The sequence below is a fragment of the Camelus dromedarius genome, chromosome 3, assembly GCF_036321535.1.
Source record: "Camelus dromedarius isolate mCamDro1 chromosome 3, mCamDro1.pat, whole genome shotgun sequence".
NCBI lineage: Eukaryota > Metazoa > Chordata > Mammalia > Artiodactyla > Camelidae > Camelus > Camelus dromedarius.
In genome coordinates, this window is record NC_087438.1 from 35,559,799 (window position 1) to 35,582,874 (window position 23,076).

At 40.1% G+C, this 23,076-nt stretch overlaps 1 protein-coding gene and 1 non-coding gene across 2 annotated transcripts; both read left to right on the plus strand.

Moving 5' to 3' along the window:
• The first annotated feature begins 5,518 nt into the window (after positions 1-5,518).
• On the plus strand, positions 5,519-15,359 carry LOC105087149 (granzyme A). Its single transcript, XM_031440963.2, has 5 exons — positions 5,519-5,626; positions 7,638-7,785; positions 9,340-9,481; positions 12,628-12,900; positions 14,135-15,359. Exons 1-5 carry the CDS (start codon positions 5,566-5,568, stop codon positions 14,285-14,287), a joined length of 777 nt encoding a protein of 258 aa, XP_031296823.1. The 5' UTR covers positions 5,519-5,565; the 3' UTR covers positions 14,288-15,359.
• Positions 13,208-13,288, plus strand: TRNAN-AUU (transfer RNA asparagine (anticodon AUU)). The gene has a single exon. It is a non-coding gene; the product is annotated as a tRNA-Asn (tRNA).
• Positions 15,360-23,076: the final 7,717 nt, after the last annotated feature.

A 23,076-nucleotide genomic window follows, 5' to 3' on the forward strand; every position in this document is an offset into this window, starting at 1 on the left:
GTGGATGTTAAACGGCAGGACCAGAATTTAGAGGCAAGGCTCTCTCATTTCCAAAGCCCTTCTCTTCTTACTGACCACAGCATTGGATACTAGTGTCTCCAGTCTCTATTTAGTCCATAATATCCATTCAGACCATAACTCCCAGATCTAGCTCATGGTAGGTGCTTTATAAGTATCTTAAATGGAATGAATAAGTTAATGGATATATCATGTTCTAGAAATTGAATTAGACAGGTAAGTGTGTCCAAGTCATCTAGATTAGGGAAACAAAGAATCAGACGACAAATGTAGGCTCAAGCTAACAAAGAAAAGTGCAAAGATTTTCATTCCTTCACTACAGTAGGGATAAAAGTCTCACCCTATTAATTATCACTTCTGCCTCCTTGCCTCTCTCTTCTTATCAGGATTCCAATGGCATGACTGTTAGTTTGATATTGTCCCACAGCTCTTGAATAGTCTGCTCTGGGTTTGTTTGTTTCTTTCTTTCTTTTATTTTTCTCTTTGTGCTTCGGTTTGGATAATTTCTATTGACCTGTCTTTAAGTTCCTATTTTCTCAGCTGAGTAGTCTCCCAACAAGCCCATCAAAGTTATTAGAATTTCACCATGTTTTTCATTTCCAGCATTTCTATTTGTCCCTTCTTATCATTTCCATCTCTCTGCTGATGTCCTGCCCATGGTCATGCAGTTGTTCATCTTTTCCATGAGAGACTCTAACATAGTAATTACAATTATTTAAATTCCCTTTCTGATAATTCGAGCCATATCTGAGTCTGATTCTGTTGATTGCTTTGTCTCTTGACTGGGTGCTGTTTTCTTTGCTTCTTTGTGGGTCTCATAATTTGCAGGACAGTAGACACTGAGGTTAACAGTTTCATGTCTGGGTATGTGAATAACTTCATTTTCTAGGCATTTATTGTGAGGAATTGAGTCAGTTTAGTCAGGAGTTGATCTGGGTTCCCTTTTATTGTTGCTACAGGTACCCTGAGTACACCTCAGGCTGTAAATTCCTCTGGCTTTACCCTGTACTTAGGGCTGGGGTTGGGTTACCAGAGAGTGTTTCTCAACGTTCTATTCCACTTCAGCCTTGGGCTTTGCCTGTGTGTCTGAAGCTCAAAGAGATTCTCTCCCTTCACTTTTCCTCCACCCAGTAGGAGATTGCTATTATTTGTTACTCAGTTCTTGCTATCCTTGGGGTGGGAAGTGGGGAGGCATTTTCTAGTGTCCACAATCACCCCCAGTCTTAGGTGGGCACTGTGTGCCTTGGTCTCAGGTGTGCAGCCGTCTCTGTGACCCTCTCCCTCTCCTAGTAGCCGAGGACCTTTCCTGCCTCTCCCTTAGAAATAGTTGGGTTTTTTCTCTTCCATTCTCCCAGCTGCAATGTGTCTTCACTTATACCCTGAGTGTGAGAGTATTTGCTGCCGTTTCCTCATAAGCTTAGGGCTTTTGCTCTCTGAAGAAAATAGGGGGAAAGCGCCCTGGCCAAGCTTCATGCCCTTCCTGCAGTGGTGGCTGCTTTTGTCCCCTGCATCAAAGGGGAGGCTGTCTTCAGTCTCCTGGCTTGCCCCCTAGCTTTCTCAGGGTGAAGGCCATGGAAAAAAAGCCTGTCAGCTAGTGTGAATTCTCCTTGTGTCTGTAGCTCCCAGCGGCACTATATTCTCACGAAAACCCAAGATCAGCCTTTAGCGATTCATTTACCTGAATTCTTCCGATCAGCTTCTGTGGTGTCTAGCATCTCTTCCTATCATGCTTTGCTCCAGGGAAGCAAGTCCCATCTCTCCCTGGAGGTACCTGTCTTCCCTTAGATTTCAGCTTCCTTGCTTGACCTACAGCCTCAATTCTGAGAAGCACAAGAAAAATTATGATTTTGTAGCTTATTCAGATTTTCTTTGTTGTAAAGGTGGAATTAGCACTCTTTCCAAATTTCTACATCCTAAACAGAAAATAGAAGTGAGCTGCTAGGGTTCTATAAGGATCAGCTACTTGTATATTGAAATCCTCCCCAAATTAAGACAGAAGTGGAGGTAGAGAAAGTAACAGTAAGCTGGGATCTGAAATTGTCAAATGAGAGGGTTCCTCAAAACGCTAAACATAGAATTACCGTTGAGCAATTTCTCTCCCAGGTATATAACCAAAAAGCAGGGATTCCAACAGATACTTGTACTCCGATGTTCATTGCAGCATCATTCACAAAAGTCAAAAGGTGGAGACAACCCAAAAGACCATCAACAGATGAAAAGATAAACCAAATGTGGCATATACATACAATATTATTCAGCCATAACAAGGAATGAAATTATGATACTTGCCACAACTGAACTAACTTTGAAGACGTTACGCTAAGTGAAATAAGCCAAAGACAAGGACAAATACTGTATGATTCACTTACATGAATTATCTAGAATAGGTGATTTCATAGAGACAGAAAGTAGATCAGAGGTTACTGGAGGCTGGAAGGAGAGTTATTGCTTAATGATCAAAGAGTTTCTGTTTAAGGTGACTAAAAAGTTTTGGAAATAGTGATAATAGTTGCACAATGTTGTGAATATAATTAATCCCACTGAATTGTAAATTTGAAATGGCTAAAATGGCAAATTTTATGGTGTGTATATATATCTCTCTCTCTCACAATTTTAAAAGTTAATAGTTACATATCAAAAATCATTGAAGTGTACATTTTAAATGGGTGAATTGCATGATATGTAAATTATATCTCATTAAAGTGATTTTAAAAAAAGATGAAACGCAAGGGACTGTCCTAGTGGTCAGAGTAGATGCAACACCAGGAGGTGGTGGTGATCTGGTGGGATGACACGAGATGCAAGGCTGGGGGTTGGGAACAGGGGGAGAAAATGGTCTGGTAGCTTCGTTACCTAGAAAACCCACCACATAGAAACCTGTGTTTAGAAACCTAACTAAATAACCACATTAGAACCAGAAAGCTTTGGTGGGAACCTCATAAAAGTCTCTTCTCACTCTAAGAGTTCAAAGATCCCCCTAAGTTCAAAGTTCAGAAAATTTTAAAAATTACAATTATCCCTCTCCCACCTGCCCCATTTTGGGGAAATCCTGTTCCCACACATGTCCTTCTTCACTGGGAGGCAGGGGACAGAGCTGCCCAGATCCCACACCACCCCACAGGAGAAGCAAAGGAGCCCACTGCCACCTCTCCTCTCCCCACTTATCACCACTAATAGGATCTCCAGTGCTTCAGATCCGTGAATCATTCAACTCCAAATCCTATCTTTACAAGGTCACTCCTAACTCCTAGTGCCATTCGCAATTATCAACCTTAGCTCCTGGAGGGGAGGGGTTATGTGCTCCCACTTTCTTAGCGATCATAGTACTTGAGAAGAGGTGGTGTGGAGGGAGAAAAGAGGCGTGTTGAGGAGAAGTACCAATACAAGTGTGCATGCCGGACAGGAAACCTCTTGGCACCAAGCACAACTGATTGCTCAGACTATCTTCTGAGAGACATAAGATTTACTGCTCCAAAGAATGGCTGATTTATCCACTAGATTCCATCTCCTACAATCAATAGACTTCCCCAAAAAGCTTGAGCTCCCCTGCATTTCTACATCATGCCCTAGATCTCAGGAGCAGCAGTGGAGTCCAGGGATGGGAGGCAAAAGCTGTATCATGCAGGCATGAGGCAAGGTGCTGTCAAGTGGTGCCCAAGATGAAACGAAGCCATGCAGAACTGGTCTCCACAGAGTAGCTGGAGAAGAACAAGTGGCCAAGGTCCATGGATTACATGAGGCCAAAAGGATCTGTGGTGACTCACAAGAGCTGTCTGATACAGCAACATTTCTGTGATCACCTTCTACTTTATTTAATGGTTGCACAGAATGGTTATCCAGAGGAACTATAATTTACATAGTATGACATGCTGCATAACACTTCCCACCTCCCCAAACATGCCAACATCCTAATCCCTAGAGCCTGTGAATGTTAGTTTACATGGCAAAGAAGTGAGGTTGTAGGTGAAACTGATGTTGCTAATCTGCCCCTTCAAATAAGGAGATTATCTGAGTGGCCCAATGTAATCACAGGGGTCCTTAAAACTGGAAGCAGTAGGCAGAAGAGTCAGGGTCAGAGGAATGTAGTGTGAGAAAGACTCCACCGGCCATTGATGGCTTTGAAGCTGGAAGGGGCCACAAGTCAGGGAATGCAGGCAGCTTCTAGATGCTGGGAAAAGCAAGGAAATGGATTTTTCCTTAGTGCCTCCAGAAAGGAATGCAGCCCTGCTGACACCTTGATTTTAGCCCAGGGAGACCCACATCGGACTTCTGACCTACAGAACTAGAAAATAAAAAGTTTGTATTCTTTCAAGCCACTAAGTTTGTGGCAATTTGTTACAGCAGCAATGGGAAACTGATATGCTTACTTAATTCCTTATTTGGGGGCATTGAGATCATTTTCAACCTTTTCACATTAAGAACAATAATCCAATGGAACTCCTTATGACTAAATGTTTATGCATCTCCATGATTTTTTTCAATTATGAATCATGGCCATGGCTTGCTGGGCCAAAGATCATGCAGAATTTAATAACCCCTTTATATGTTTGGCCTTCCAGAAAGATGGTAGCAGTTTGAAATACCAACAACACATGAGAATTTCCAACAACAGAGTATTTTTTTGTTTGTTTTTTAATTTTCAGTCATTTGACAGGCAAAACTAGTACCTAAATATTTTAAATTGCATTTTTAGTATTGATAACTTGTGCTATGTGCTTATGCATTCCCCCATAAGCTAGGAATATAGCAGCCATTTTTACCTCTTCTTTTGTAAATTACTTGTTCAAATTCTTTGACCATTTTTCTTTTCAGGTGTTAATCTTTTCTTATTGCTTTATAAAAATTATCCCTTTGTGTCACATATATTGAAATGTTTGCAATTTGCCTTTATGCTTGATGTGTTAAGGTATAGAAGCTTCAACTTTTCCAAAATTGAGTCCATCAGTCTTTTACAATTTCTGCTTTTGACGCTGTATCTCCCTTTGTCATTTCTGCCTGTGTATAAATATTGATCTGTATCTTCATTTAGTGCTTTTAGTGCTTTTAGTGCATTTAGTGCTTTAGTTGAATGGTGTGCATTAAGATTCTAACCTCAGTTTTCCTTCAATGATTACCCAGCATTCTCAACAATAAATGCATCAATATGTGTCCTTTCCCCACTTGAATAGGTTTAAAGATACTATTTCAAAACGATTTCTGATATCGAATTGAATTCTCAGCTTTTTAAAGTAAACTCGTATTTGAAAGTGAAAAAGTTGTCAAAGAGAAATTTTCTATTTAATGTTCTTAATTGATCACAGTCTCCACGGTCTCATATTTGCCTTTTAAGGTAGGAGAGGTCTAACCCTGAGGGAAATGTGAAACAAATAAGTAACCACACCATCTCTAAAATAAAGTTACATTTTCCAGTAATAAAAGACACCAAAATCTTTAGCTGCACTGCAGAGAAAGAAAAAAAAGAAAAAACCCACATCCTTTGTGTTTCACTATATAATACTAAGTCAATACCTAAAACGAAATAGTCTCCATAAGTGAGAAACAGAAGCCATGGAAATTCCTTTTCCTTTCTCTTTTCCTGCTGCCATGTGTCTCTTTCTAATTCCTGGAGGTAAGACATATTTTTATATACTTTTCAGTTTTGTTCATAAGAAAAGAGAATTTTATATTAGTTTAAATTATGTTTAATATTGTGTAAAAGGGAAAAAGAAATCATCACTTAATCTCCAAAAATTTTTCATGTTACCTTTTGTCTATGCTATCTAAATGGCATATTGGCTTTTTATGATAAAAATATACTCTCTTTTGTCTACAGCAAAAATATATAAGCATTAATTATATCTGGAGGTTCTCATAAATTCAGGCCAGATCTACAGAGCAAAACCTTCAAGTGGAAATCCAGCAAAGCCATTAAATTGGGAATGGATAGATTACTTATTAACTGGATGTCTCAGTCATACAGACACAACTGAATAGTCATAGCTCTCAGATAAATCTTGAAACTTTGGTTTTCAGAATGTATTTGTGTCTATTTCCAGTGGTGGGGGTAGTGAAGAAAGTAATTAAATCAATGTAAAATAAGCCAATGAACTATACATATGTGCCAACATTTGATAAAATTTACAATTAAGCATAGTAGTATCCTAAGTTTTTTATGAATATTAACATTTACTTTTCTTAAGTATCATTGTTATCAGCCCATTTTACGTATGAGGAAACTAAGGCACAGAGAAGTCAAATCAATTTGCTAAAGTCATCAGCTAGTAAGCAGTAGGGCTGGAATTTGAACCCAGAGTTCGTGTTCTTAACCACACAGTATGATATCTTATAGCTTAATGATACTTTCAATGATACTGGGATTCTTTTTTTTTTTTTTTTTAATTGAGGTATAGTCAGTTTACAATGTTGTGTCAGTTTCTGGTGTACAGCATAATGTTTCAGTCATACATATATATACCTATATTCCTTTTCATATTTTTTCACTATAGGTTACTACAAGGTATTGAATATAGTTCTCTGTGCTGTACAGTAGAAACTTGTTGTTTATCTACTTTATATTTAGTAGTTAGTATCTGCAAATCTTCAACTCCCAATTTATCCCTTCCCACCCCTTTTCCCTCTGGTAACCATAAGTTAAAGCTGTGGAATCCATGAGCTCCTTCAAGGCCATGGGTGGGAATCAAGAAGTGTGTGACTCTCCCAAAATTGTATGCAAATATTTATATGCATATGTGTGTCTGTATTTTATCAGATGGCTCTAGATTTCTAAAAAGACTCTATATTTCAAAAATAACAAAGGTAAAGAACCACTACCTCAGGAAAACAGTGCTTTACAATGGAAAGAACATGTTTTTTCTTTGATTGGATTGATGTGGAACTGGATTAGAACACTGCTTTGCCATTTATTAATTGTGTGAACTTGGGCAAAATAATTGCCCTGTGTGAACTCATGTTCTTTACCTCTATGTGGGAATCGTAACATCCAACTTGCATTGTAGTCAGCATCAGAGCTAGTGTCTGGAACTAACTGGTGCCTGGTAAATCATAGATGTTTTTATTATTGTTGTTACTATAGTTTTGGGCTTTTTCTTTGATTTGAATATAGTTCACTAAACTATCTTTGCAAATAATAATCTCACCATGGAATACATGAGATTTTTAAGGTTAATAATGCCGTGTCCAACCCACAGCTGAGACAGTGCAGCCTGTAGTAGGAAGTGAATAGACTAGGGATGGCAGAAACTGGAGAATGCTACTCTCCCCACTCCACTCTAACTGTGTGGTCTTGGGTAAGTCTTTAATCTTTTTGTTTTTTGAGCTTTAAGAAAAGAAACTCTATTGCCTGACATTTTCTACCTCTTGGGAATAGGAAGGAGAGACATTATGTTAAAGGTGCTTTGAATTCTTGAGGAAGGGAAGTATTGTTACAATTCAAGATACTCTTATCCAGAGCTGTCATGGAAAGTTGTAGAAGACCTGCGCCATCTGGACTGCTCTGAGCTTCTCTCCCTGACAGAGTGCACCTCGATGGACTCGTTCTGGATCTATTCATTGTATCAGAACTTTCTCAGAGGGAAACAGCACTGGGTAAGATAGGATTTCACTCTGGATCCCTCTTTTAGTTTTTCCAGTATCCTCTGAGGGAATAATAGGAGGAAACATAGTGACACCTCACTCAAGAATCTACATGGCTCTAATCAAAGGGCAGCAAACCTGTGCAGGAGCTTTGATCAAAGAAAACTGGGTGTTGACAGCTGCTCACTGTGACCTGTAAGTAATTCCAAGCTCCTCTCATTCTCAGGCAGTTTGGGGGTGGCGGGGAGGAGGATTGTGAAAAGGACTCTGAAGTCAAAACCAAAATTAGGTAGGGGTAGAGAAGAAAGTGTACAAGCACATTCAATGCCATGTACTATGATTATAATTATCTCTGTGAGTAAAGGTCAGATCCTACAGAATAAAATTGAAATGCATGATCATTTTCTCATACGATTTTAAGATATTTTTTACTATAAATAGCAATAATTTTTAACATTCTGAAATAAAAGAGAGGTGGAAAACAGTCCTTGTAATCTTATCAACTTCACACAATCACTGTTAATATTCTGCTATATTTCACTGCACTTTTTCCATAAGTATATTCTACATAGTCAAGCAAATTGTGTCCTCAATGATTACAAATGATTTTCTGTTATATTACTAGTTTTATCTTATGTTGCTACATATTGAATTGAATGATGGGAAATTACTGTTATTTAACTGTCTGACTTTAAAAAGTAGCCATTTCAAACTAATGTTTTCCCTCACGTGATTTGAAAGTCAGAATAATGTTTATCACATGGATATGCTGCTGTTTTCTTCATCGGTACCTGTTGTTAGTAACCAGTGCCTACTATTTCCCTGTTCACATTAGCATAAATTGCATGAATAAAAGGAGAGACTTAAAAACTAGCTTTCCACAAAGAAGAGCCAAACAGATTCACATTATATTGCTGTGTCAAATAAGAATTTATCAAGTAGGAACTTGGGCACAATGTACACTATAAATAAACCACACCACTGGCACGCTTAACTAATAGGCCTGCTTGGTGCAAAGTCCGTCCAGCAAATCAAGAAATGCTCATGCCCACCTCTTCCAAATTAGTTATCATTAGATTCACAAACTAGACTTGGCGCTAGCTCATTTCCTTTGTTTGCTTCTATTGGTGTGTGTGCGCATTTGTTGGTTTAGATTCAGTTTTAAAAGTTCATTATAAAATCAATGCATTTCTTTAATCCTTCCTATTAAAACCTTGACTCTTTTCAACCTTTGTCATCTTTGAAGATTCAAGCAAAATACACCATCTCCCCGAAACACAGAAAAGCAAACCAGCTACTTCTGCTCTTGTTCTTAGGTTGAGTCTCTACTTCTTGGGTTTAGTCTCTTCCTCTGAGTGTTGATTCCACAAATCCAAGGCAAATGGAGAAACTGGCAACTCCTCTTCCAGAAGCAGCCCTCTTTGGTCAGCACGCAAGCAGACCTCTCCAGGCCTTGACAACCCAATGCTCTTGCCTCTGCCAAATGGCCTGGGATTCTCTTCCTGTTGCTTCTTCCTCAAAAAGATGTGGAGCTGAAACAATCTGAGATAACACATGTCTTGGGAGTTTTATGTAAAAAAGTCACTAAAACACCAACAGAAAAAAGCCTCATGTTTTCCCCTGGCTTTGCTGTGCTTGTTTATAAATAGGAAACCACTTGAAAGAACTGATCGTATTTAATAAATTAAGTTCGCGCTTAATTTCATCTATTCTTTCATATAAATGATATGTTGTCCTTGTTTTTTCCAGGAAAGGTAATCCTCAAGTTATTCTTGGGGCCCACTCCATAATCCATAAAAAGAAACATAACCAAATATTTTCCATTAAAAAGGCAATTCCTTATCCATGCTTTGATCCACAGACATTTGAAGGCGATCTTCAACTCCTTCAGGTAAAAATGTTTTTTTCAATAGCGATTTTGAAATAGCAAAATTTTGCAATTTGGTCAGTTTAACCTGAAACTAGTTTTTACACACTGGCCTCACAGCCAAGATTGGCTAATGCCAGGATGTAGGGTTAAGAAGCACAGCTGGGACCCAGCACAATTGCCACAGATGTTCCCCCCTTGGAATTCAGTTCAATTGGACAGATATTGACAAATGTCCTACTATGGTAGGACCTGTCAATTCAAAGTAGTGATACCACCAGCAACTCAACTCAAGTCAAACCAAGTTGGATTTATTGATCCTTGCTCAACAAGGGATTCTGTACATGGTGAGGAACCATGGGGTGGCTCAGGAAGGGAGTTAGATGAGGCTGATCCTAGGATTTGGGCTTGTGTCAGATGATTTGAGGGAGGGTTCAAGGATTTAGGAGTTTGCTCTAAGCTGAGTGTTGTCGAGAACTGGGATAACTCTATGACTGAGCATCTCAGAGAATCTTATCTAGGAGGCTAAATCGGTGATTGATAAGAAGCAGCAGTCACTCATTGCAGCCAATGGGGTTGTCTGGTCATTTTTGTGGTGTGCACGATGACCTTGCTTTTGCCTGTACTTGAATGTGACAGCAGAGCAGCCTGAGTTTTGCTCCCTTCTTTAGGGTCACCCTGTCTGATATTGGTGGTCTGTGAGAGTGTTCACGATCAATCAGGAAGAATCATGGCCCAGCTTTGAGTGCCCATAAGCTTTTCTCTTCCTTGTAAGATAAATAGTAATCAGATCCTGGCCTCAGAGCATTCACAGTCTAGTCAAAGAGACAGACAAATAAGTCAACAGCTCTAATCTGGCAGTATTAGACCCATTAATGATGGAGATAACTAAGAAGGGGGCTCACAGAAGCACATGATGTGTCCAGGCAGTCAGAGAAGCTTTCTTAAAGAAGATACAGGGGTCAGCAGGAAAAAAAGAGGAGAGGCCCTGCCAGGCAGAAAGAACAGCACATATAAGAGGGGTCTTTCTTGAAAATGCATTGGAGGAAGAAGGGAAGAAAAGGAGGTTATCATGGGACTGTTAACTTTTGGAAGAGGTTGGAACTTTACGGGGAAGGAAATGGGAAAGTGTTTTAAGCAGGGCAGTCATATGATTGGACTTGTTTTAAGAATGCTTATCTGGCTGCTGGGCAGAAAGTAGAATAGAGAAGGCAGGACTGGAAGGCAGAGTGTGAACAGAAGATTTACACTTGTCTAAAGGAGGCTGAAGAGGAACTTCCCCAGCAGGAGTTAAGAGGAAGCTAGGGGGATCCGCACACCTCCATCATTAGAAGTAAAGAGAGGCCCGAGAGCTCCATAGGCTTCTGGCAAGCTCCCCACATTCCCTGCCCCCCAGTGCTTGTCAATGACTCCCACACTATCTGCCTTGAGATTGTCAAACTGGGCCTCTCTCTCAGGTCACCTCTCCTCCCCTGACTCTCATTCCCTCCCATCCCTCCCTGGGCAGGGAAAGGCAACTCCCTCCACGCCCAGTAGAGGGCAATCCCTGGCCTACTTCCCTCCTGCATTTTTCTCCATAGCACTTACCTCTGATATACTTTAGATTGTGTTTATTTGTTTACTTCCCTCACTGGAATATAAGCTCCAAAGAATAGGCATTTCTAATTACTTCTGTGACCTCCAATACATGATCCAGGTGTGGTGTAGTACCTAGTACAAAGCAGGCCCTCAATAAATATTTCTTGAACAATTTTGGATAAGGGATGGAATTAAGTGAGACAGTGGGAGAGGTCATCAAAGAAAGAGATTCTGGATTCAGGCTTCAGGCAAATGATAGCTGTGGTCAAGTCTCCTTCAGGATCTAAAAATCTCACCTTTACAAGGGGATGGGGTGAGTAGGGGATGCGGGGGTTCTTGGACTTGAAGTAGAGTCAGGAAACTCCCTCTCCCCCCGACACTGTGGCCAGCAGGGTGATGCTGCTAGAGAAATCATAAAGAGGGTGTCAGGACCTCACCGTGGCTGACCTTCCAGGGTTAAAACCTACTGATGTGCTCATCTCTGCTCTGTTTGCTTGACCCCAGGAGAGCTTAACAGGACTGCTCCCTATAAGCACATGCATCCCAGACTCCAATTCTGATACATTCATTCAGACCTGAAGTCCTTTTGGGGGTTCTCCTTCCTTGTTCACCCAGCCAGATAACATGTATTAAGGGCTGTGAGAAAGCATGGGTGGGAAAGAAGGAGAGATGCTGCATGTGGGCATTTGAAGTCATATTCTATGGAAACACTTTAAACTATGGCCATTTCACCTTCTAAATGTAGCACAGTGGGGGCTGGGCACACCAGCAACTCTGGGGGACCACTGAGGAAATGAGGACTGTCCAATGTCAGGAAGTGGGGGCCTGAAAGCAATGCAGTAATAGGAATGGGACAGTGGCCTTTGCTGCTGTGCTCCTGTTTTTTTAGAAGATCCCCAGTACCAGGACCCTCTACAGTTTCTAACTGAGCTTGAGGCAAGAAAAAAGAAAGCACTACAATTATCTTCCTCTACCCTGTACTCAACTTTGACCCCACCTCCTACCCTCCTAGCCCAGACTTTTCTGAAAGAGAGAGAGCAAGGCAGTAAGCCAGGAAGAGGGCTTGGCGAATGAAAGAAAAGGGCAGAGTGTGGGTGAGCCCCCAAACGCAGTGAGGCTGGTTTGTACATGCTCTGAAGTGGGGAAGCCACATTTCCACTAAAGTGGAAAATGAGGACACTGGCCCCTTGCCCACACCGCCCGCTGCACCCATAGCCCTGGTTTCCTTCCGTTGGTCTTAACATCAGTCAGTTCATGAACCTAAGACCACCTGAATGAAATAATGACCGAGTTCTCCAATACAGCTAGCTTTTCAACCATCACCCTATCTGCCACCACCAATGTCTTTCATCATTGGCAGGTCAACTGGACTGAAGTTTACCTAGACTAGCCTAGCAAAACACACCTGGAAAGGTGTGCTGTGATTTTTAAAAAATCAATTACTGATGGTCAATTCGGTTAGAACACGTCTTCAGTCATGTCCTTTGTAAGAACATGCCAAATAAGCAAGATGTCTATTTCAGTCAGAGGTATTTTCTGGGTTTAGTTGCTGTTCTCCTTGCCTAAAACTGCATCTCCTGTCTCTTTTCTAGCTGGAAAAAAAAGCAACTATGACCAAAGCTGTAGGACTACTTCAATTACCAAAAACAGGAAACGATGTCAAACCCCACACCAAGTGCCATGTGGCAGGATGGGGAAGCACCAAAAAAAACTCACACAAAAACTCAGATGTCTTGAGAGAAGTCAACATTACTGTGATAGACAGAAAAATATGCAATGATGCCCGGCACTATAATTTTACTCAAGTTGTTAACCTCAGTATGATCTGTGCTGGTGGCAGAAAAGGTGAAGATGACTCATGTGAAGTAAGCAAATTTAAAAATTTAACGTTTTTTTTGGGGGGGGGGGTTGGCTAGAGGAAATCCAGTTAAATAGGGTACCTAGGAAGAGCAGGGTAGACGATTGTTATTACACTTTACGGGCAAGGCCAGCATGAACGTCTGCTTGACATTGGGCAGCTGTGTGCTCCTTTGTCTCGGGTGAAACCTTCTGCCCAGGGAGCCTTCTCTCATTACTAATGATCATTTTCAGGATCCCATTTAACCACCACTTACAGATGCCCTCCAACCCTCCCAAAAATGATCATGATGGGTATTTAGGGAGAGGGCCACAGCCTCTATAGCTCAGTGGTAGAGCATATGCTTATTATGCATGAGGTCCTGGGTTCAATCCCCAGTACCTCAATTAGAGGAAAAAAATTTTTAATTAAAAAAAAGAAGCTGATCATGACAGCTGTCATTTGCCACGTGCCAAGAGCTATATCAAGTTCTATCCTTTACGCCATTTAATCCTCAAATAGTCCCATGAACTAGACACTATTATTATCAACTCTATTTTACAAATGAGGGAATTAAGACATATAATGTTACTTAACTTCCTCAAGTTAGATAACTCAGCTGTCGGTGGGGTGGACCTGGATTTGGAGCAGGGCCATCTGACCCAACTCCTGCATTGTTCTGCCTCTCCATGTGCCAGGAATGGGCTTGATCAGGGTTTGGCCCTTCTTGGAACTCATTATCCGGAAGATCCAGTTCAGAGAGAATATGACATGAAGTCTGATGAGCCCTGGAAAAGATCCATAAAAATTGAACTATCACAAGTATTCCTTGATCTGAGATGGCTTAGCTAGTGTCCTCCTTCAGAGCAAAGGGTAGTTCATATCCCATCTCAAGCTTTCCAGTAGCCCCAGTATTCAGTTTCTCCCCCTAACATCTATAACCAAGGAAAACAGACACAAATAGACTGAAGAAGCCAATTATTTTTCACTGTGAAAGGCTTCCTTTGTTATTCCTTCTTTGTTTGACTGATAGAAATGAGCTTACACATATTCTCCAGAATTGCCTTTTTCAGAAGGAAAATAATTGGAAAACATAAACAAATCTATGTTAGCTGATGTTGAGGGCAGATAATAAAAGAGATATTAAACTAGGCTTTAAATAAGGAAAGAAAGAAAGAAGGTGTGAGTGAATGAGTGAATAAAAGATGAATAAATATCTTTGGAAAGCACTCCTATTTAAAACATATGACTTTCTGTTTCAGGGAGATTCTGGAAGTCCTCTGATATGTGATAACATTTTCAGAGGTGTCACTTCCTTTGGGGAGTGTGGAAACTCCCAGAAGCCTGGCGTCTACACACTCCTTACCAAAAAATACCTCAACTGGATAAAGAAAACCATTGCAGGAGCCATATAACATTTTTTCTTCAAAGTAGAAAACTGAGCTAACCACTTGGAGATGTCAAGCAAAGAGTGCTTTTTGGTTTTTGTTTTGTTTTGTTTTGTTTTGTTTTAAGACATTTTTTATTGAGTTATAGTCATTTTACAATGTTGTATCAAATTCCAGTGTAGAGCACAGTTTTTCAGTTATACATGAACATACACATATTCATTGTCACATTTTTTTTGCTGTGAACTACCACAAGATCTTGTATATATTTCCCTGTGCTATACAGTATAATCTTGTTTATCTATTCTACATATGCCTGACAGTATCTACAAATTTTGAAAGGCAAAGAGTGTTTTAACTTGACCTGTCTGCACCTCAGAACCCTCTTAACCTTGTATACAAATGACAGCCTGTCTGGGACAAAATCAGCAATGAAAGAAATGACCTCCTGCTTTCATGCATCCACAATTAGCGAAGACTGATTCATCACATGCCTCTATCCATGGCAAGAGATGTCCCTTGAGAAAAAGTTCCCCAGTTCAGTGACTCTCTGTTTTATGCAGAATTTGATGACTGTCACCTTTGTGTTCATCCTTTAAAGGAAGTCAAACTCAGGAAAAGTTAAAATATTCTCATTCTTCCAAATGAAGCTCCAAAATATTTGTGGCCTTAGGAATTTAGAGCCTGGTATGATACTCAGTGTGGGAGTAAGGAGAGCGATAAAGGGAATTTTTTTTTTCACTTCTTACTACATGCTTTCATAGAATTAAACTTTTTACAAAAATTCTAACTATAAATACAGTGGAAAAGAGTCAGTGTGTGTTTTAGATAGTTGGAAAATTTGGAATTTGAGGTTAGAGATAGTTCAGGGCAATTGCATCACTTATAAATTACAAGAAGACTAAAATTGCATAGATCAATAGCCTCAGTCCAGCCCGTATCTTGATATGTATTTTGCCTTAGCTAGTCAAATTATATATATACAAGTGCTAAGCTTAGTTCTATGTTATTCTTAATAAACAGTGATACATAATAAAGAAAAAATGGCTTTTTTAATTGAAGTATAGTCAATTACAACGTAAAAATGACTGTTTTATCACCTACCATTTATATCTCATCTTTTTGTTGTGCTCTTTCTCCAAAAAGCTGATTTATAATAAACTCATTCTTTTATAATCCTGGCTAATTTATCCAATTTAATTTCTTACACATTTCCTGAGGGCCCACCCTGTGCCAGGCATTATGTCCAGCTCTATAAATACTAAGACTTGATTACTGTCCTCAAAGTGCTTGAAGTCCAGTAGAAAACAAGGAGAAATCCATAAATAGGAGGATATCTGCTTTGGGTTCTAAAGAACATATACAGAGTAAGGCTGTCTCTTGTGTTAAGAAGGTGATGGGGAGAAAGAAATAATATTTTGCACTCCCGGAGGCCATCATAATTAGCCCTTGGAGTCTTCCTGCTGAGATCTCTTCTGTATTTAGACAGACCAATACAAATTTCGGATTCCTGGCTGGAATGCCACAGACATCACAACAGCCTGGTAGAAAGATCACTGGTCTATAAGTCAGACACCAGCTGCATCACTAAAAAGTGTAAGATCTGAAGCAGGAAATCAGTCTGTGCCTCTATTTTCACACCTGTAAACTGGAAATAGTAACAAAAAGGGATCTAACAGGTGGCACCCCCAAAATGTGAAGTCAAGAGTGGTCCGTCATCTTAGTTCACATCTCCCAGAATGGCTATCACCAAAAAGCAGACAAGTGTTGGTGAAGATGTGGAGAAACCCTCATACAAGGCTGACTGGGAATGTGAAATGGCACAGACACTGTGGAAAACAGTTTGGCAGTTCCTCAAAAGGTCATAGTGTTAACATATGACCCAACAATTCAATTCCTAGGTACATACCCAAGAGAAATGAAAATCCATGTCCTCACAGAGGCTTGTACATGAATATTTATAGTGCCATTGTTCTTAGTAACCAAAAAGTAGAAACGATCTGTAGTCTATCAACTGATGAACAAACAAAATGTGGTACGCCCATACAACGGAGTATTATTCAACCACAAAGGAAATGAAATACTGACACGTGCTATCATGTATGAACACAGCTGAACACAAATGAACCTGGAACACACTATGCTAAGTGAAAGAAGCCGGACAGAAATGGCCACATAATGTATGATCCATATGTAGGAAATGTCCAGAATAGGCAAATTGATTGATGGAAATCAGATGAGTAGTTGCCAAGGGGTAGAGGGAAGGGGGGATGGGGAGTGGCTGCTAATGAGTATGGGATTTCTTTTTTGAAGGGATGGAAATCTTCAGAGATTAGGTAGTAGTTGTGGATGCACAACCTTGTGAATCTACCAAAAACCATTCAATTGTACACTTTAAAATAGTGGAGTTTATGGTATGTGAATTATATCTCAATTTTTAAAAAACAAGCTGTCTTCTAAGACTAAAACTAGAAGAAGCAACTTTCAGTGGGTGCACAGCCCCTACCAAAGCACCCTACCCAAAGGGAGGAGTTATCAAGGTGCCACTAAAGAGACTTGAGAAGAAGCAGATCATATAGCACCTCCAAAGGGCATCCCAGAGACTGGGTCATAACTAAAAGAAGCTGTTCTGTAACCTAACTCTCTCTATTACCACCAATATGTCTAATGAAAAGAGACAGGAGGGATAGACCACTTTCTGAAAAAGAGAACCAGTGTTTATTATTGCAAAATTATACTGATTCTGAAGGCCTTGTGTCAGTTCCTTTGAGAGAGACATCAGTAGATTAGCAAGGGAAAGACTTACTGGAAGAAAATACCCAGGTTTGGGATGGGAGTTAGGGGAGTCATAAAATCCTATGTAACAAACCGATCTTCTACCTTTAAGCTGATGTGCTTTGAAAGAGGATGTGCCCAAAGCAAACAAAAAATACCATTTTCTGTCACACGATAGTGTGATAAATCTGCTCTCCATTTTAGACATCCATCTCCTCCAGGTTTGGGTACATGGGTTAGGCCTCCAGCGCTTGAGCGAAGAGCACGCTGCAACATGGACTTCCACCTACTCAAAGACATCAGCTCCAGCGACTCTGCATTCCTCCCCACCCCCACCATGGCCTCAATTTTTCTCATTCCCATAAGCATATAAACATGCTTTTATCCTTCCCATATTAAAAAGAAAAAAGAAAACAAGACTTCTTCTCCAGTCAATTCCCGGTTTCTCTGCTTTGCTCTGTGTCTAAACTCTTCAAATGAGCTGTCCCTACTCCAGTTTCTCTCCTTCCATTCTCTCTGAAACTCCCACGTGGCTTTTGCCCCACACTCTACAGAAATGGCTCATCAAGGGCTTCACCTTGTTAAATCCAATGGTCAGTTTTCAGTCCCCTCTTACTTGCCTTCCCAGCAGTATTTGACCATTGAGCTCTTCCTCTTCTGTGAAACACTGGCTTCACTCGGTTTCCAGCACACCACACTCTCCTGGCCCTCTTCCTACTTCACAGGTCCCTCCTCCTCAGTCCCCATTGCTGGAACATCCTCTTCTACCTCTTCATGCTGGAGTGACCCACAGCTAAATCCTGGGACCGTCACTCCCTCTCCAATGGCATCCAGGTTCTATGACTCTAGAGACAACGTGCCATCTATATGCTAATAACTCCCTAATCTGTCTTTAGCTCAAAGATCTCCCTACATCCAGGCTGCCATAGCCAGCCGCCTTACCCTACAACTCCACTCAGATGCCTAGTAGTCATCTCATACACAACCTGTCCTGAGCAGACCTCTTATCCTCCCCTTCAAAGCTGCCTCAACTCTAGACTTCCCCATTTTATTTCATGGCAACTTCATTTTCCCAATAGCTCAGACCAAAAATTCTAGAGTCTTTTTGATGTCTGTCTCTCTTACGCTGCACATCCATTCTGCAAGGGAATTTACCTGCCCCACCTTCAAAATACATCCAGAATCTGGCCACCTCTCACAACCACTGCTGCTGCCTGCTGGGTCCAGCCCACCATCCTTTCCATCCTGAATCACTGCAATCACCTCCTACCCTTCCCACTTTCTCCCTTTCAGTCTGCTCCCCACATAGCTGCCAAAGTGATCCTGTCCAAGCACTTCAGCTCATGTCTCTCCCCTGCTCACAGCTCTGTCATGGCTCCCGTTTTTCTCGGGGGAAAGGGCAAAGTCCATACAGTGTCCCACAAGGCAAACAGTTTTGTCTCCCAACACTCCTCCCAACATATTTCATTTCCTTCTGTGCTCCCCTCACTCACTCTCTCCAACCACAATGGCCTTCCTGCTCTTCCTGATACTCACCAGGAACCCACTTAAGGCTTTTCCCTATTCCTGAAAATTTCCCCCAGATACCTTCATAACTAACACCGTACTATCCTTCAAATCTTGATTAAAGTGTCACTTTCTCAACATACCTTCCTAAATTTCCCTGTTTAAAGTCGCAGTGCACACACCTCCAATTCGTGCTCCCTGTCCACTTACCCTGACCTTTGTTTGTACAGTTGGCCCTTGAACATTGGCAAGGGCTAGGGGCACCCACATTCTGGACAGTGGAAAATCGAGGACAACTTTATATTTGGTCCTCCATACCTAGTTCTGAATCTGCAGATTCAACCAATCTTGTATCATGTAGTACTATAGTACATATCCAGTGGAAAAAATCCACATATAAGTGAACCCTTGAAATTCAAACCCATGTTGTTCAAAGTACAGTGCCTGGAAGGCACACCTAGCAACCTCCACTCACTGAAACCCAGCATGCAGAAGGCCCATGCCAAAACAACCCCAAGTGATCAAAAGGGTGGCTTCAGAAACCCACACACGGACCTTGTATACTATAGACTGCTAAGCTTAGAAGGGCCCCAGAGAGCCTTCAGCCCAACTCTCTCCCTCACTATGTAGAGAAGGATGCTGAAGCCTGGAGCAGTTCAGAAGCCTTACTTACAAAAAAATAGTCTCTTAAATGTCAGTTTTCCTTCTCTTTCCCTCCCCAACTCTAAATATCCTCTTCTTTAAAATATGTAGAAATAGACATTTCTGTGTATCTAATGAGACAATTCCAAATATTGAATGCCTGTTATATACAAGGCATTCAGCCTTAAGCAATCCCCCACTAAGAACACTAAGATAATTTGTATGAAGTGGACCGTACTTTCTCTAAGCAGAAGCCCAGCTACAGAAGTGATTCATCTGCATCCCTGACTGGTACAGTAAGAAGAGCAATGAACCTGGGCGAGATGTCCTGACCGTCACTCTGCTCCTGATTCATCACAGGACTCTAAAGCCACCATTCACGCTCCCTGGGCCTCCATCTCCTCAATCTGTCACAAGCGGAGTGGATGAGAGCATCATCCAGCTCCAAAAGGGTGTAAACAAAACACCCTATAACGGTGGGAGGGTATAGCTCAGTGGTACAGTGCATGCTTAGTGTGCATGAGGTCCTGGGTTCAATTCCCAGTACCTACATTTTTTTAAAAAAGTCTTATAACAGAGGCCTTTTCACAAACATTTAGAACAAATCTGAACTTACCACGGTGTACGAGGCCCTGCACAAGGTAACCTCTCTGCCTCACTCACTCCACTCAGGCTGTGCTGATAGTCTCCCCTGGGTCCACACACACACACGCGCATACACACACACACACACACACACACTCACATACACCCCACCCCTACAGGCACTCTCACACCTGCATACACACTCACTCACCCACTAACTAGGTTTTCTCAGGTTGGCACCCCTTCATCTGGCAGATTTCAGCTTTAATGTCCACTGCTCAGAAAAGCCTTTTCTGATCACCATCTCTAGAACAGACTTTGCACCAGTATTTTTCATTTCAGCACCCAATTTTTTTCCTTTACGATACTTAACAACAACTTAAAATCATTATATTTATAAATGTCTTCCTTAGCAGACTCTACACTCCATCATAGCAAGGATTAACTCTGTCTTAATCACCTTTGCTTCTTACCCCAAGCATTTAGCACTGTGTCTGGCAACTAATAAGCAATCGATAAATATTTGTGTAACTAATTAATCAATATGATTCCAGGCCTTTTCCCCCAATAGCTGATTCACTCCTCTACTACCGTGGAGAGAGTACAGCAAATTCAAATGCAAATGCACGTATCAGCATGCATTGCTCTTTTCAAAAATATTGATTCCCTGAGTTATGTAGATTTTCCAGTTCCAAATTTTGACACATTCATTACACAATATTTTTGAAAACGCATTTTTTAATATCACTACTGTCTCACTGGGAAAGTCCTTAAGTGTTGAGAAAATGTTAAGCTCGTGATAGCAGACACAAATGTCCCCAAAACTCTACTTTTCACCTGAAAGCTCTAATTTTATCATCAGCAACAAACATTGTCAGCTGTTTTCTCTAAAGTGACAAGCTCACTTCATTCATATTTGAGAAAATGCCTATCAAATACCCAAGTCTGAATAATCATATTTTGTCTGTCAGCATTTTTTCAAATAGAAATAGTATTCCATGAAAGAGATCAGTTCGCAACTCAATTACACTAGTGCTTTTCTTCAAAGCAACCACCGCACTCTAATATGCAGCCTAAGTGCCTCGTACATATTTTGCACACTTCCCACATCAATAGAATATTTAAAAGGTAGAGTAAAGATGTGTTAATTTTTTTTTTAATTTTGTTGTTTCTACTGTCTCATCAAAGACATTCTTAAGTGGTATTGGTTTTCTTTTCTGAAAGTGGCTGACAATGAAGAATACAGTGACTACTAGTATAGTTTGGTGCCACCACACTGATTTGTGCTAAGGCACCAGCAGTTTTACCCATCATTGCCTTTGTGACATCAGTGAAAATGTCAACAGACAGATGAAAAATTAAGCAACGTCTTAGTATTATTACAGAAATAATTTTAATCTCACAGAGTCCTGAAAATGTTTCAGGACCCCCCAGGGGTCCACAAACCACACTTTGAGAACTACTGGCTTATGATGTTGCAATGGCTCATTCACAGTTGGAATGAAATAGTCTTCACATACAATTTTTTAAATTTACATTTCATAGTCAAAACATCTGGAAAAGATTGTTAGAACAGAATAAAGTTAGTGGGAAAGTTAGTGGACACATTTTTCAATTTCAAAACTTTGTACAAAGATGCAGTAATCAAGATAGGGTGATGCTGGCATAAGAAAAGATAGTGTTGAAGAATTGAGAGTCCAGAGATAAACTCTAACATTGGTGGCAAAATGACTTTTGACAAAGGGATCGAGACAATTCCATGGGGAAAGAATTGTCTTTTTAAGAAACAATGCTGGGACAGCTAAATATCTACATGCAAGAGAATGAGGTTGGGCCCCAACCTCAAACCATGCACAAAAATGAATTCAAATCATACAAAAAAATTAATTAAAAAACAGACCTAAGTGTAAGAAATAAAACTATAACACTCTTAAAAGAAGATCTAAGAGTAAATCTTTGTGATCTTGGGTTAGCCAATGATTTTTTTAGATGTAACACCAAAGACACAAGTGATAAAAGAGGTTGATAAATTGGACTTCATCAAAATTTAAAACTTTTGTGCTTCTCACAGACTGGGAGAAAGTATTTAGAAATCACATATTTTATAAGGGACTCATATCCAGAACATGTAAAGAACATTTACAATTCAATAATTTAAAAAATATATAAACCCATCCAAAAATAGGCAAAAATGATTAAATGTTCATTTCTCCAAATAAGATCTACAAATGTCTAGTAGAGGGAGGGTATAGCTCAGTTGTAGAGCACATGCTTAGCAAACACGAGATCCTGAGTTCAATCCCCAGTACCTCCATTAAAAAAAAAAAATCTATAAATATCTAGTAAACACATGAAAAGAAGCTCAACATTTGTCATTAGACATTAAAGAAATACAAATCAAATCTATCATGAGAAACTGCCTCACATGCACTAGAGAGCAACTACAAAAATAATAATAGTAACAGCTATTGGCAATAATGTAGAAACATTGGTTCCTTCACACATTGTTATGAGAGTGTAAAATGGTGCAGCCACTTTGGAAAACAGTTTAGAAGTTCCTCAAGATGTTAAACATATCTACCGTATGACACAAGAATCCACTCCTAGGTATCTGCCCAAGAAAAATGAAAACATATGTCCACACAAAAATTTGTACATAAATGTTCATAACCATATTATTCATAATAGGTAAAAAGTAGATATGTATCAATTGCTAAATGAGTAAATAAAATGTGGTATATCCATATGACGGAATATTATTTGGCAATAAAAAGGAATAAAGCACTAATACATGCTACAATATGGATGAACCTCAAAAGCATTATGATAAGTGAAAACAGTCAGTCACAAAAGATTACATATTGTATGATTCTATCTATAGGAAATGTCCAAAATAGGCAAGTCTAAGGAGATGGAAAGTAGATTAGTGGTTGCCTAGGGTAGGGGAGTGGGGGAGGAGGGTAATGGAGAGTGACTGCTAATGGGTATGAGGCTTCTTCAGGAAATGATAAAAATGTTCTAGAATCAGATTATGGTGATGGTTGCACAACCCTGTGAATATACAAAAGCCATTGAATTATATATTTCAAATGAACGAACTTTATAGTGTGTAAAATTAAATCTCATAAAGCATCAAAAGTCACCATGAATAGAGGAATAGTAACCACATTTACATAAAAAGAAACAGAATTGTCTATGTTTCCTTTATGAAATTTTTAGCAGTTGTAGTAGATCAAAGTTTGATTTTTTTTAAGTCTGCACTAAAATTATTAACCAGAACCAGAAGTAGGATATCCCACCACTTTACT